General features: G+C 63.7%; 2 protein-coding genes across 4 annotated transcripts in view; both read right to left on the bottom strand.

Annotated features, from left to right (window-relative positions):
• Nucleotides 1-1,595: 1,595 nt before the first annotated feature.
• STOML2 (stomatin like 2) lies at nt 1,596-8,662 on the bottom strand. The gene is made up of 10 exons (XM_067543558.1): nt 8,564-8,662; nt 8,115-8,267; nt 7,070-7,169; nt 6,715-6,773; nt 5,739-5,840; nt 4,740-4,874; nt 3,817-3,961; nt 3,359-3,438; nt 2,420-2,548; nt 1,596-1,934 (listed from the first exon to the last, which is right to left on the bottom strand). The coding sequence occupies exons 1-10, from the start codon at nt 8,606-8,608 to the stop codon at nt 1,773-1,775; spliced, it is 1,110 nt and encodes a 369-aa protein (XP_067399659.1). The 5' UTR covers nt 8,609-8,662; the 3' UTR covers nt 1,596-1,772.
• Nucleotides 8,663-9,372: 710 nt separating this feature from the next.
• ATOSB (atos homolog B) overlaps nt 9,373-13,019 on the bottom strand; it is a 73,062-nt gene continuing 69,415 nt past the window's right edge. For all 3 annotated transcript variants that reach the window (XM_067543560.1, XM_067543561.1, XM_067543559.1), the window contains one exon: nt 9,373-12,829. In XM_067543560.1, coding sequence (XP_067399661.1) covers nt 12,676-12,829 — 154 coding nt within the window. In that variant the 3' untranslated portion in view covers nt 9,373-12,675. The remainder of the gene's footprint in view (nt 12,830-13,019) is intronic.

The following is a 13,019-nucleotide window of genomic DNA, read 5'->3' on the forward strand; positions in this document are numbered from 1 at the left end:
CGACAACATTGCCATAGATACCAAATGCTGCTCGACAAGGTAAAGTTTGATTTACAGCTATTTGCGCTGCATATTTTGACCTGTGATGTTGACCATTTGTGTTTTAACTGTTATAAAACTGTTTGAATCTCAACATCTCTGGTCATTAAATCATTGCCGAGATGCCTGTTACTGTGAAGCCAGAGCATGGAATGTGGTCCCAGGAAGGAAACAGCTGGTGGGAGGCTACTTTAAGTCAGGGGAGGGACTCGGATACTGTCAGGAGAGGCAGTGGGGAAAAGCCGTTTGACACGTTGGTCCTTCTCTAGCTAGTAGATGAGCCAGAGCTGGGGTAGGAAGGGAAGTGCTAAAATAAAAGAACGGGAGACTAGACAAGAACGGGAGACTAGATAGAAAGTGAGGAGGAGGAAAGGAGGAAAATAGGAAAGGTTTCAGGTCAGGAGAAGTAGAAAAAAAAAGACCCGGTAAGTGAGCATTAAAACGTAGAGAAGGGAAGTCAAGGGAACTCACATACACAGCAGCACTGGGAAGCGAGTATCAAGCGACATCCTGAAAGGAAATGCAGGCGGCGAATAAGGGAATTGATCATGAAGCTGTTAGATGAAAACCGGTCCCCAAAACAATGAATGAGATGCAATAGCACAGGACCTGAATTGTATGCACAGCGAGTGTCTGTTTGAACAGCCAGTGACAGAACACAGCCCAAAGGGGGTACGGGACACGTGAGGCCCCTAGGTAAAGAAACCCACTGGTGGATCGAGTGGGGGCGAAGAGGTACAGTCACAGGAACAGCGAACCTAAGGAGTGCTACGAGCCGGAGAGACGCAAAGGACAAGATGGCCAGAGTGGAGCTGGACTTAAAGCCCAGGAGAGAAGTTAGTTCTTCTCTGCAATGGCCTGCTGACTGTTGAGTAATTTCTTTGGCTCCTGTGAATCCCAGTGTGTTTGGTACGGTCTGTGCAGAGGAAGGGGCTTGCGGACAAGCTCACCAAGATTCATGTGTTGGTGGCGTACAGTTTATTAAGAGAAGTGCCAATGTCTTGCTAGTTTCTATCTTATGCTTCTGCTACAATTTTTGGGGTTCCCTTATAAAGTTCTCAACATTTAAAATGACCCTTTTGTCTTGGTTTGCCCCAGCCTCTCCTCACAGCCCCGTCACTGCAGGAGCCAATTCTGCACTCGCGAAAGGACACCTTTTCTACACAGGGTGTGATTAGCCTGTGGAACTCATCGCCACATGATGTCACTGAGACCCAGAACTTAAGATTCAAAGAGGGATGGGACAGTTCTATGAGCCACAACAGCCAGCTAGAAATGAGTTCAGAGTGTTGAGGAGGGGGAGTATATAAAATCTGTTTCAGACCTCACACCATCCTAAGTACTGGGAGCTACGAGGAGACGCCTCTGGAGCAGGTTATGCCCATGAGCGGGGCTCTCACACCTTCCACAGGAGCAGCCGGTGCCAGGCACTGGCAGAGAGAAGAGACTGGGCTGGACGGGTCCAGGGTCTCATCGCACCCTCCAAGTCCTATGTCACCGGCACAGAGGCTCTGCCACCCCCTCCTGCACACGAGGCTGAAGACGCTCGCTGCGGCTCCGGTGCCATCTCCTTTATTACATGATTAAATCCAAATAAAAATAAGAACCAAAAGAGGGAGGAGAGAGTCTGATCGGGGAAGGCAGAGCCCCACGGCAGGCGCCCTGCAGGGTTCCCCTGCATGGCAGGAGCGGGGCCATCCCGCTCTCGGACAGGTGCTGCCACAGCAGTTTGTTCACAGTGATCCGTGTCTTCTGGGCTCCTCCGCCAGTGAATTCGCCTGGTCCGCCTCAGGCAGCTCTGTGCAGCGCGGCTTGGGGACCTCGAAGGCTGGTGGGGTCGTGTCCGGGGTCTTCACGGCCTGTGGTTTGGTCAGGGCGCTGTAGATGCCCAGGGCCTGGGGACAGAAGAACAGTCATCAAGGAGGGCTGGCCCCTCCCCAGTGACCCAAGACGCCCTGTGATCCGAACATCCCAACCCCACAGGGACAGCCTGGAACCCAGCGGGGAGCTCAACCTTCCCCTCGCCTCGCGCCCATGGAAGGGGCTCCTGCCTGCTGTGCGTACGTGATTACAGCACGGGCCAAGGCAGCATCTCTGGCCCGGCCAGCCCCAGAGCAGGTGGTGGGTGCTCTTCTCTGTGCCCAGCCACAAGCTGCCTCAGCCGGGACCACAGCTGTTTGCGGCGGGTCACCGCCATGACGGATTCCCCGCCCAGGGGTCTCCATGTCGGAGTGTCAGTAAATTCACAAGGACAAAATCCCCCCATGCCTTGGCCCGTTTCCCTCCTTCCCCTCTGCCCTCTCCGGCGCCGCGGCCGCCGACCCCCGCGCTGCGACCCGCCGACCCAGCAGGCTGTCGAGCTGCACTGCTCTATACCAACCTGCGTGACCATACTGGTGACGTCCCCGGCGTTGGAGGGCAGCAGGACGGTGTTCGAGTCCTTGGCCAGCTTGGAGAAGGCGCTCACATACTGCTCCGCCACGGCCAGGGAGGCGGCCGCGTTCCCGTTCTGCAGAGGGGTGGACAGGGTGACACTGTGCACACAGCACCATGGGAGCGGCTCCTCCTGCTGGGCCCAGACGCTGGGTCCCCGTCCCCCCCCACCCGGAGCAGGGCCCGGCCCCGGGCGAAGGGAGGGTCAGATGCCGTGTCTGGGCAGCAATGGGGCTCTGGATTGGGGCTAGGGAGTTCTAGGCTTGGGAGAGGGAATGGGTCTGAAAACAGGAAGCCAGCTAGTCCCCAGTGCATCCTGACGGGCTGTAAAACATTCCCCCTCTCCCCCACAGACGGGCCTGAGCCCATCCCCGGGCTGGGCGGGCGGCACAGAGCAGCAGCACCAGCACAGACGGGTGGGTGGGGAGTGGGAGCGTCCCCAGTAACTGGAAGAGGAGGGCTCGGGAGGTGGGATCTCCTCAGGGAGGGGACCGGGAGCAGACGGGTCCTGGGAGGAACATCCTTAGCCCGGTGCACCGAAGGGGCACAGGAAGCTGCAGCCCTCGGCAGGGCAGGGCAGGGCAGGGCTGGGCCAGCACGTGCTCGCTGGTGCTCCCCTGAAGACCCCATGCCACCCTCCCTGTGGCCAGCGGGCTGTGACTGTGGCAGTGACACAGCCCCGGAGCGGGGGCTGCACGGGCAGGAGTTGGGGTAACGCACCCAGCACGGTGCATACTGGGAAGCCTCTTCCCCGCTGGGCTGCGGGATCAGGAGGAAAGGCTGCTGCTCCCCTTCACGCTCGCCCTGACGCCCAGCCTCCACTCCAACGGAGAGCCAGGGCCTGGCACCGGGCAGAGCCTCGGCCTCCCCAGCTGCAGGCACTCACCTGTTGCATCAAAGCATCAGCCAGGAGCCGAATCGCTTCTGCTTTGGCCTTGGCCTTGGCCAGCATGGCATTGGCTTCCCCTGGGACGGGAGAGCAGGAGTCAGGGCAGGGGGCAGAGAAAGGAAAGCCAGCCAGCGCCCAGAGCCGCTGCCACGAGGCTGCAGCCTGCTCTGTATCAGGAGAGCTTTCTGCTCAGCCACCAGCCCCGGAAGGCAAGCTTCCCGCACAGCGCGCCGCCTCCCCTCTGGCTGGCCCCCGGCAGCCCAGACTCTGCAGTCACCCCCGGGTCGCCTGGCCAGCCCCAGCTCCCGCTCAGCGCCGGGGCCCAGCCGTGCAGGGCTGGCAGGAGGAAGGCCTCCTGCTGTCACTGGAGCGAGCGTGTCTGACTCGGACGCTCCCGGGGACCGGCTCTCTGCAGCACAGAGACCCCGGGGCACCCACTGCGCCCTGAGCGTCACCTGCAGCTTTGTTGATCTGTTCGGCCTTCTCGGCCTCGGAGGCCAGGATCTGGGCCTGCTTCCGCCCTTCTGCCACGTTGATGTCGGACTCCCTGGTCCCCTCCGACTCCAGCACCGTGGCCCGTTTCCGTCTCTCTGCCTCCACCTGGAACCAAAGCACGGGGGGGAGGGGTACTGCTGCTCCTCCTCTAGGGGACCAAGGCAGGGGGCACCTTTCGTCCCCTCCAGGGACGTGCTGCTGACGAGGGGTTCGCATGGTCCTGCAGGGCTCCAAGCCAGCCCCGGGAAGGGCTGGGGCTGCCCCAGGCTGCGTGAGGCCAGGGCCCTCGCTGTGGGGCATCCCTGAGAAGCTGCTGCAGCTCTCGGCCACAGAGTGGCTTACGCCAGCTCCACAAGCGAGCGCCGCCCCCCTCACTGCTCCGGGAGCCCGCCAGCCCCCCTACGACACCGCTGAGCCCCAGCCCAGTCGGCAGGAGCTCCTGCTGATTCCCTACCCCCGCGCTCTGGGGGCTGCAGATCGGGCACTCGCAGGGGAGGCCCTCGGCCCTGGAACATGCTGCCTCCTTCCAGCCTGAGCATCTCGAGGCTTTTCGAGCCAGGCCCTGGAGGCCGCAGCCAAAGGAGGCATTGGGGGCGGCAGGGAGGCTGGCACGGCCCAGCCGTGTGCAGAACAAACCCGTCCAGCTGCCTCAGCAGCCAGCACTTCTCCCCGTCTCACCCCAGGAGCTAGGCTGAGATCCTGGGGACTGATCGCTGGCGAGTGGGGGGATGGCACCTCTGTGCTGCGGGTCCCCCCCTGTGCAGCCGACCCAGCTCCGGAGGAGAGCCCACAGGGGCTGGGGCTAGCCCCAGAGATCGGGACCCACACGCCCCTGCCGGCATGTGGGGAGGGCGGGAGCTGGGCGGGCTGGCGGAGGGCTGACCTGCATCTGCATGGACTCCTTCACCCGGGGAGGCACGTGGATGTCCTTGATCTCGTAACGCAGGCACCGGATCCCCCAATAGTCTGAGGCCTGGTTGATGGCGTCCACGATGCTGGCGTTGAGGGACTCCCGCTCCTGGAGAGGGCACAGGAGGGGCTCAGCTCAGAACAAGGGGGGAGAGAGCACGGCCCTGCCCCTTGGAGGGGAGAGCCAAATCCTGCCCTGCAGGACCCAGCTGTAAGAACCACGCCCCGCCCCCCGCTATAGAGCAGAACCGACTCCCCCGTGACCTTGTCATCAGGGCAGGGCCCGCCGGGACACAACGGCGACCCCGACAGCAGGAGCAGCAGCCAGACAAACTCAGCACAGAGGTGCCAGAAAGATCGGGCAGGGTCACAAGAGATAGCTGTCCAGGGGACGTGGTTTCCATTGCAAACCCCGAGGCCCACAGCTCCAGCTCGGAGAGGCAGGGACACGGCCAGCCACAGGATTCTCTGCTCTCCACACGCAGGAGGCCAAGCCAGCCTCCTGGCCAGAGCATCCAGCACCCTGAGGTTAGCGCCACAGCAAGAAGGAGGCAGGCTACTGGCCTCCTCGATGTGAGATCCAGGCAGGGACCCCTGGCACCCGCCTAATGTGGGGGCATGGCAGCAAGAATCGCTCCAGCTAAAGAGGGACACCCACGGCTGGGACCCCGCGGGGAGAGGCCCAGGAAGTGCCCAGAGCTGAGGGAGTTCAGCTGTTTGGAGGGAGACGTCTGGCTGCGGGGGCCCCCGTCAGTTCCAATGCCACTGACACCCAGATGTCAACTCCTCCCTGGCGCCTCGAGCGCTGGATTCCCTGCCCCAGTGAAATGCCACTGAGAACCAACTAGGACCCCTGCTCCGACCCCCGGACTTACAGCCCCCTCCCGGCCATGCACCGAGGACCCCAGCCACGTGTAGACGCTGGCAGGCTCAGGCGCTCAGCGGCACAATCCAGCCCCAACCTGGAACTTACCCGGAAGACTTTGTCCAGGGAGAGTTTGCCCAGCTCGGATCTCATGGTGGTCTGGGCCAGCTGAGTGACCGCATACTCGGGGTCCTCCACCCCGTAACTGGCCTGGAAAGGGGAGCGGAGAGCACGCTCAGCCTCACTGCTCTGAAATCCAGCTGCCAGCCCCCTCCCTGACTGGCCAGCGGGATGATTGTTCAGACAGCCGCTCCTCCAGGGCAGGGCTTGGCTGCAGCACTGCAGGGGGGCTGAGGTTACACTTTGGAGCCTAGCTTAAGGGAGACTCTCACTCCCTGAGCCAAGCCAGAGTCCAGGCCCCAGAGTCAGTGTCTGCACCGGGATCCTCCAGAGACAAAGCCCAGGATCAGCGTCCAGCCCCTGCCAGCTTCCTCTGCACAGCACACCCAGGTGGGACCCCGAGAAGGGCCAGGCTACAGAAACCAGAGTCCAAAGATGAAATCCCAACAGAGTCTTGCCGGCTCTGCTGGCCTCTTTGGGCTGCCTGAGCGTCTGCAGGTGGCCGCAGCCTTTGGGCCGGCATTTTGAAAGCCCTTGCGGTGAGAGCAGCTGGTGTTCCAGGCAGGGCTAGGGCGAAGAGGTCTGAGCCACCCCCACTGCTCTTGGGGCAGGAAGCCTCATCCAGGGAGCTCCCAGAGGCCAGGCCAAGATGGCACGGTATGAGAGGATGACATGCTCAGCTCAGCCCTGCTACACAGAGGCAGCTGCAGGGCCAAGCTCCTCCATGCTCTGGAGCAGAGGTTAGGAGCCTGGGGAAGGCCATGCTGGGGACAATGAGAGCAGGTCCCGCCAAGGCAGGGATCAGTCAGCACCTGCATCCCTCCCCTGCTCCGTGCCTTAGTCCTTCCAGTGAAACAGCCCCGCCCACCGCCTGTCTGCACTAGCAGCTGCCAGCCGTGCAGGGCAGGGAGCATCAGCAGATGCCTAGAGGGTGGGAGGTGGCCACGCTGAGCCCCATAGGTACCTTGTAGGGGTCCATGATCCGCAGGTACAAGACGCCATCTATCTGCAGGGTGACGTTATCTGTGAAGGAAATGGAGAACGTCCCCGTCACCGGGGCAGCAGATCCCCAGATCTGACATGATCCTGCGCGGAGGAAGCAGCATCTGCAGCTCAGGCAGCCCCTGCCCCAGAACAGAGGGACAGACCAGGCAGGGGCTCAGGGATACGCTACGTCCCTCTTCCGCAGCGCTATGAAGAAGGCCAAGTCCAGTTCCTAAGGGGCAGATCTGTACCCACCCAGGAGTCCCCCAGGCTCCCGCCCCCGCCTCCTGGGATGCAGCTAGGGCAGTGGGAGGAAGGGCAGACGAGCTCCTCACCCAGCGTGACAGCCGACTGCTCCGGGACATTGATGACAATTTCCTTGAGGCTCTGCACGTAGCGAATCCGATCCAACAGTGGGATGAGGAAATTCAGACCCTGGGAGGAGAGCGCGGACAGCGGCAGGTAAAGCCCAGGGTCCTGGCCTCAGAGCAGAGGGCACTAAACAGGGGAGCACAGCAGGATGCTGGGCCAGTCCTCTCCAACTGGGCAGCAAAGCAAAGACCCCTGCATGGACAAAGTGGGCACACTCGGGGGCTGTGGTAGCCCTAGGGGCTGGAACGGACTCGCTCTACACACTCGGGGCGTTCAGCTCCCCAGCTCTTCCGCCTGCCACCTCAGATGCCCGTGTTCCCAACAGCATTGCTCCTTGGCCTGCCGGGCCAACCGCTGCTGACCAGCGAGATTACCGCAGACAGGGAGCTCAGGGTGGAACGGCAGGAGGTCTACAGACAGCCTAAGATCCTCTGCAAGGGAAATCTCTCTCTGGCAAGAACCCAGCCCCACAGGGAGCCCGCACGCTCCCATTATCCTGCCGGGGCAGGAGAGAAACGGGCTTGAGGAGCAGGAGACCCCGGAAGGGCAGGTGCAGACCACAGGGAAAGACATACAGGCCAGGTACATGCAGGCTGCAGCTTTCCCAGCAGGAATGTGTGTGTGTGTGTGCGCGTGGGGGGGGGACACACCACTCTTTGTGCCGTGGATGGAGCCCCCATGATCTCGCCGATTAACCCTCCCCCATCCCAACTCACAGAGACCTCCTCACTGGGGCCCATCACAGCAGCGGGGCGGGGGGCGCTGGGGAGCATCGGCAGGAATTTCCCTCCCCCCCCCAGCAGAGGAACCAGCTTCTTCCGCAGCCATTGGTGCCTGGGGAAGCAAGGTCGGGACCAGTCCAGCCCCCAGCTGGCAGCCCGGGGCGGAGAGCGCAGCCCGGGCCGGGCGAGGTGATCTGGGAGCACCACCTCTTCTGCCCGGACCCCCCCACTCCCGCCCCCCGCCCCCGCGCTCAGGTTGCAGGGGCCGGCAGGGGAGCCTCCTTACGGGCTCCAGGATGCGGTGAAACCGGCCCATCCGCTCCACCACCCAGGCCTCCTGCTGGGGCACGAAGAGCACCATGGTGTTCATGGGCAGGCTGGAGGAGCGTCGCTGCGGGGCCGGGGCCAGCCACGCCCCGGGCCCGGGCCGCCGGGAGCTCTGCGGAGAAAAGGGGGGAGTCAGGCCCGGACACTCGGGACCCCCCGGCCCCACCTCGCCCCCCCCGGCCCCACCTCATCTCCCCCCTACCCCCCCCGACTCGTCCCCCCGCCCCCCGCCCTCCCAGCCCATCCCCCCGCGGCGCGCCCCCCCCGCCCCAGCTGGGGCGCGGCCTGGCCCCGCGCGGGGGGGGGGGGGGCGCCCCGAGGCGGGGGAGCGACGCCAGCCCACGTGACTCTCCCCACAGCGCCTCCACTTCCCGTCCCAAACCGCGGGCCCGCGGCTCCCCCCCGCACCTGCAGCAGGAGCCGCCCGGCCCCGCGCGCCGCCCGCCCCAGCATCGCGTGCGCGCCGGGTCCCGCAGCCAGCCGGAAGTGGGTGACGGCCGGTCCCAGCTCCGCAGGGAACACTTCCGGCCCAGCGAGACGGAGGAGCAGAGCGTCCCCTCGGCCCCGCCCTCCGCCGGGCGCGTTTCCGTTCTCTGCCGGAAGCGGCGGGGAGGTCGGGACACTGGTCCCCGTCGAAACCCTGCCCCCCAGGAAACACTCCCACCACGTCTGGGACCAGGGAGACGCGGGGCCAGAGTGTCCCCCCACAGCCCGGCACCGCCCATCCCCCACAAGCGCTGGCCCGGCGCCATGACCAGCGAGTCGGCGGGACAGAGCGTCCCCTCCAGCTGGGTGCGGCACCCTCATTCTTCCGGCCGGCAGCCGACTGCTGCTCCCCGGCGTTCCGGCCCAGCGATCCCGCAGCCTTTGGCGTGGCTGCTTCCCCGCAGGGCGCACAGCGCCGGGCCAGACACGGGTCGAGCCCGCACCGCCGCGGGGATCCCCCTCCCACCGCGCCCCTGTCCTGGGGGAGCCCAGAGCCGGGGAGGTCAGGACCCCTGGGCTGGAGCTGGAGCTGGAGCGGGTGTCTGCAGGCAGCGGGGCGGCTCGGCGGGGCTCCAGTCTGAAGGGGGGGGCGGATGGGGTATTAGTTTATTGCAACAGCTGCGCTCCGCCTTCGTATCCACGCCGGGCTCCCCGCACCGCTGCCCTGTGCCCGGGGCCCAGCTCCCCCCTCGGTGTTCGACTGCTGGGGGCACGGAGCAGTGGGAGCAGTGTTGCTGGGGGCTGTTGAACCAGCTGCCCTGTTCCACCCCAGAGATGGGTGCACAGCACTGGCGCTCAAGCACAGCTGAGGCCCACCCGGGATGACCGGCGCTGGAGAAACGCCCGTCCTGGCGCTGGAGTCCGCCGCGGAAGGTCTCCGGAGCCCTGGGCACTGGCTACACCTGCCGAAGTAGCTACGGCCCCACTTGAGCAGGATCCAGCGCCGATCACCTTCTCCAGCCAAGCGCTGACCCCAGCTATGCAGCCTGTCAGTCCCTGCTCCTCCCGCCCCCTGCCCACCAGGCTCCCACTTACCGCAGTATTGAGCACCTCATTGTGCTCAGTGCATTTGTGCTCACAACCCCCGTGTCCCAGGCACACAGGGACACACAGGGACGAAGTGACTTGCCCAGGGTCGCACAGGGTCCGTGGCAGAGCAGGCCCTGGAATTCAGGTCTCCCCGTCAGGCTAGTGCGCTAACCCCTGGGCCATCCTTCCTCCCCTCACAGCACGCTGAAGACAAACCCACGAGTTCCATTTCCAAACAAACATTTATTAAATTAAAAAAAAAAAAGTACCAGGTACTATTTTTCTTCTTTTTTTTGATTTTCAAGTTTTTGTAAGTGTTTGTTCCCCCAAATTATTCCTGGAGAAGGACACGAGATCATGTGAACAGCAGCGCCCAAGGACCGTGCCCAGCCTAGCAGCCACGGGGATGACACAGCCTCTCCATGAAATGTACGCAGCAGCAGCTCTAGCCTGAGGTAGCGGGGCTGCACTCACTCACTCACTCACTCCCTCAGTGGCATTGCCAGGGGGCTTGATAGCTTCCTTTGAAACGGAGCCACTGCTCCGCATCCCCAGTGCCCCAGCGGCGCCAGACTCTGCACAAAGACCTTCTGCTAAGATACGTTTAAAAGTTATTTAATATGCAGTCTCCCCCTCCCGGCGGTGGGACGAGCACTGGAGGTGGTGCATGGCCTGCTGGGAACTGTCCTCACTTCTGCCACCACTAATCTGCAAGAGGGAAGGAAGGCGCTGTGCCGGCAGGACTGGCCTGCTGGGAGATGGTGTGTGCAGGGAGGTCTTTCCCCTCCATCCTTAGGGGTCCTGGCTTAACTCCCCACCTCCGTGCGTCTCAGGCAGGGCTGTATTTATACCCCCAGGATCCCTGAAGACCTAGGGCAGTGAAATGAAGCCTAGGGAGACAACAGCTGCGCTCAGACCAAATCTTGTGAGCCCAATTCCTGGGCAAGGGAGAGCGCCAACGGCTCCGTTTCTCTGACCGCCTCCCTCCCAGCTGGGGCCAGGCCAGGGCTCCCTAACGTTCTCTGCAGGATTCTTCCACGTTGAGGGAGATGTTGCTCCAAGTGACCCTAAATCCCACTCCTGGGACAGCTCCAAACATCAAGCGTACAACCAGGAGCGCAGCCCGTTTGCTAGGTCACAGGCCTCCTGCCCGTCTCCTCCTGCCCCCTAATCCCGCACTGCAGCAAGAACGCTAAGTGACTTCCCAGGTCACCCGGCCAGAGCGAGGCCTTCCCAGCAGAATGCAGCAAGGGACAAGCGGGGCTGGGAGGCAGAGGCCCATTCAAAGCCAGATCTCCCAGCTAGCAGCCAGGGCCGCTCAGGGCCGAGGGACATGCTGGATGTCTGGAAGTGTCAGTCAGTGGCCAGGCTGGGGTGACTCAGGCAGAGGCAGGAGAGAGCATGGGGGGGGAAGCCAAGCCAAGCCAGGGACTGACAGAAGGGAAGCACCATCTCCCCCAGCGGGAGGTGGGGTATTTACAGCCATGTGGGGCCTCGGGGGGCCAGTGCTGTGTCTGCACTCAGCCAGGGAGCTACCTGCTTAGCCCAGTGCCTGGGACCCTCCTCCTGCCATCCCTCAGAGCAGCCATGCTGCCAGCGAGTGACCACACGCCCCCTCCGGCTTCCCCTTCTCCCCTGCACAGCCCCACTGGGTTTCAGTCGCTGCCCACACTCAGCCCGTTCCCACAGCCCAGGCAGAGCGCAGGAGCTTTCCCACATCCCCACAGACAGTCACACCCACTGCCAGGGCCAGCTGGGCAGGGGATTCCTGCGCCCGGATGACCCCAGGACCCTGCACCTCCCCCTGCCCAGTCCTGTGGCCAAGGCAACCGCAGGGGTAGCGAGGCCCTGACCACTGTCACTCGAATCGGCAACAGACACTCTCTCAGACACCCGAAGTGCCCCGCCGGCCCTCCCCATCTCCACTCCCCCGCACAGGGGCTTGGGCTTCCTTTGAGAAGTCTATAGCAAAGCCATGACAACAGACACCGATCAGCCCAGCTCCCTGGATGCTGAGTAGCAGGGGGAGCCAGGGAGAGGCCCCTGTACAGACTCTTCCCCCCGCCCCGCACGGCTCCCCCAGCCGCCAGCAGCTATGCCCTGGCACTCTAGGGGCTGGACTTGCCCACAGGGTGAGGAGAGCAGGAACAGGGGCTCCCCCAACAGCCATGGCCCGGTCCCCAGGGAGACAGGGCCCAGCAGGCCATGCCCAGGAGTGCTTGCCGGCCCTCTGGTTCCCTCAGCCGGAGCCGGGGGTTCTATACAGAGCAGTAGGGCTAGTGAGGACAAGAGAAGAGCCCCCTTCCTTCCACAGCTCTGCCAACACCTCTCAGTCTTGACCCATGGATCCTGCTAGTCCAGCCCTGGGCACCCCCATCCCTGCCAGCACCCCTCAATCCCAACCCGCAGCCCTGGGCTCCCCCCCAGTTCTGCTGATGCCACTCAACCCTGACTCCATCTCCCCTGCTCGGCCAGTCCTGGACGTTCTTGCTCAGCGTCTGCTGTCATGCTGTGCTGTGAGCGTGGTCCTGCCGCACGCACGGGGCGCTCGGCGCAGAGCCCATCAGACTCACTGCACCTGTGGTCGAGGACGCGCCGGGAAGCCTCCATCCAGGCTCCCCACCAACAATAAATACTAATAAATACAGAACCTCCCCCTCCGAGAGTTGCCGTCTGCTCCCTCCCCACCACCGCCTCGGAGCCAGCCCAGATCAGCCTGATCGGAGCCGCCCAGACCGAGGGCCTTCCTGCCCGAGCCTCCCTTGAAGGGCACCGCTCGGAGCCGTCCTGTCACCCCACCTGCTCCGCGCTCTCGCTCTGCCACAGGCCCGAAGCCGCTGTGAAGGGGAGGGTGGCAGATGCAGCAGCCGCAGGGAATGCTGGTGAATCACACCCCCACGGCCGGGGGGAGGCGCTACCTCTGCGGGAGGATGAGCCGGCTCCGCTCTCGTGCCCTTTACTTGTGCACCAAGCGCCGGGGTGAGGCGGAGAGGGGGGCGTGGGGCTCAGGCCCGGGGTGAGTAGCAGGGATTCCTTGGCATCTCGGTGAAGGATTTCAGTTCGTAGGGGATCCCTGAGTCGACCTCGATCGACTTGCGGGAGAAGAGCAGCCGGATGTCGTGGTGAAGGTAGATCTTTCCTGACTTGGAGCTGTGAAACCTGAGGACAAACGAGACCCCCTGAGAGCCGGGATGGACGGGCCCGAAACCGTGGCTGGGGGGAGGCAGAGGCCAGGGGCTGTGGCAGGGAGCAGGCTGGGGCAGTGAGGCCAGGGCAGGAAGGAGAAGCTGCAGCAGGGCTGGAGCTGCAGGGTTCCCAGGGAGCTCCGCACTCCATCCTGCACGGTACC

Source organism: Emydura macquarii, unplaced genomic scaffold (genome assembly GCF_026122565.2).
Source record: "Emydura macquarii macquarii isolate MOO-44397 ecotype Brisbane River unplaced genomic scaffold, CSIRO-AGI_Emac_v2 contig_915, whole genome shotgun sequence".
NCBI classification, from domain to species: Eukaryota; Metazoa; Chordata; order Testudines; family Chelidae; genus Emydura; species Emydura macquarii.

Bases quoted from the DNA above. Each gene is read 5' to 3' on its own strand.
- STOML2 (XM_067543558.1), bottom strand. From the start codon at position 8,608: ATGCTGGGGCGGGCGGCGCGCGGGGCCGGGCGGCTCCTGCTGCAG. The intron at 6,774-7,069 runs GTGAGGAGCTCG...TTTCCTTCACAG, and splicing joins GCAGTCGGCTGTCACGCTGG to ATAACGTCACCCTGCAGATA. The intron at 3,439-3,816 runs GTGACGCTCAGG...CTCCCGTCCCAG, and splicing joins ACAGATCAACAAAGCTGCAG to GGGAAGCCAATGCCATGCTG.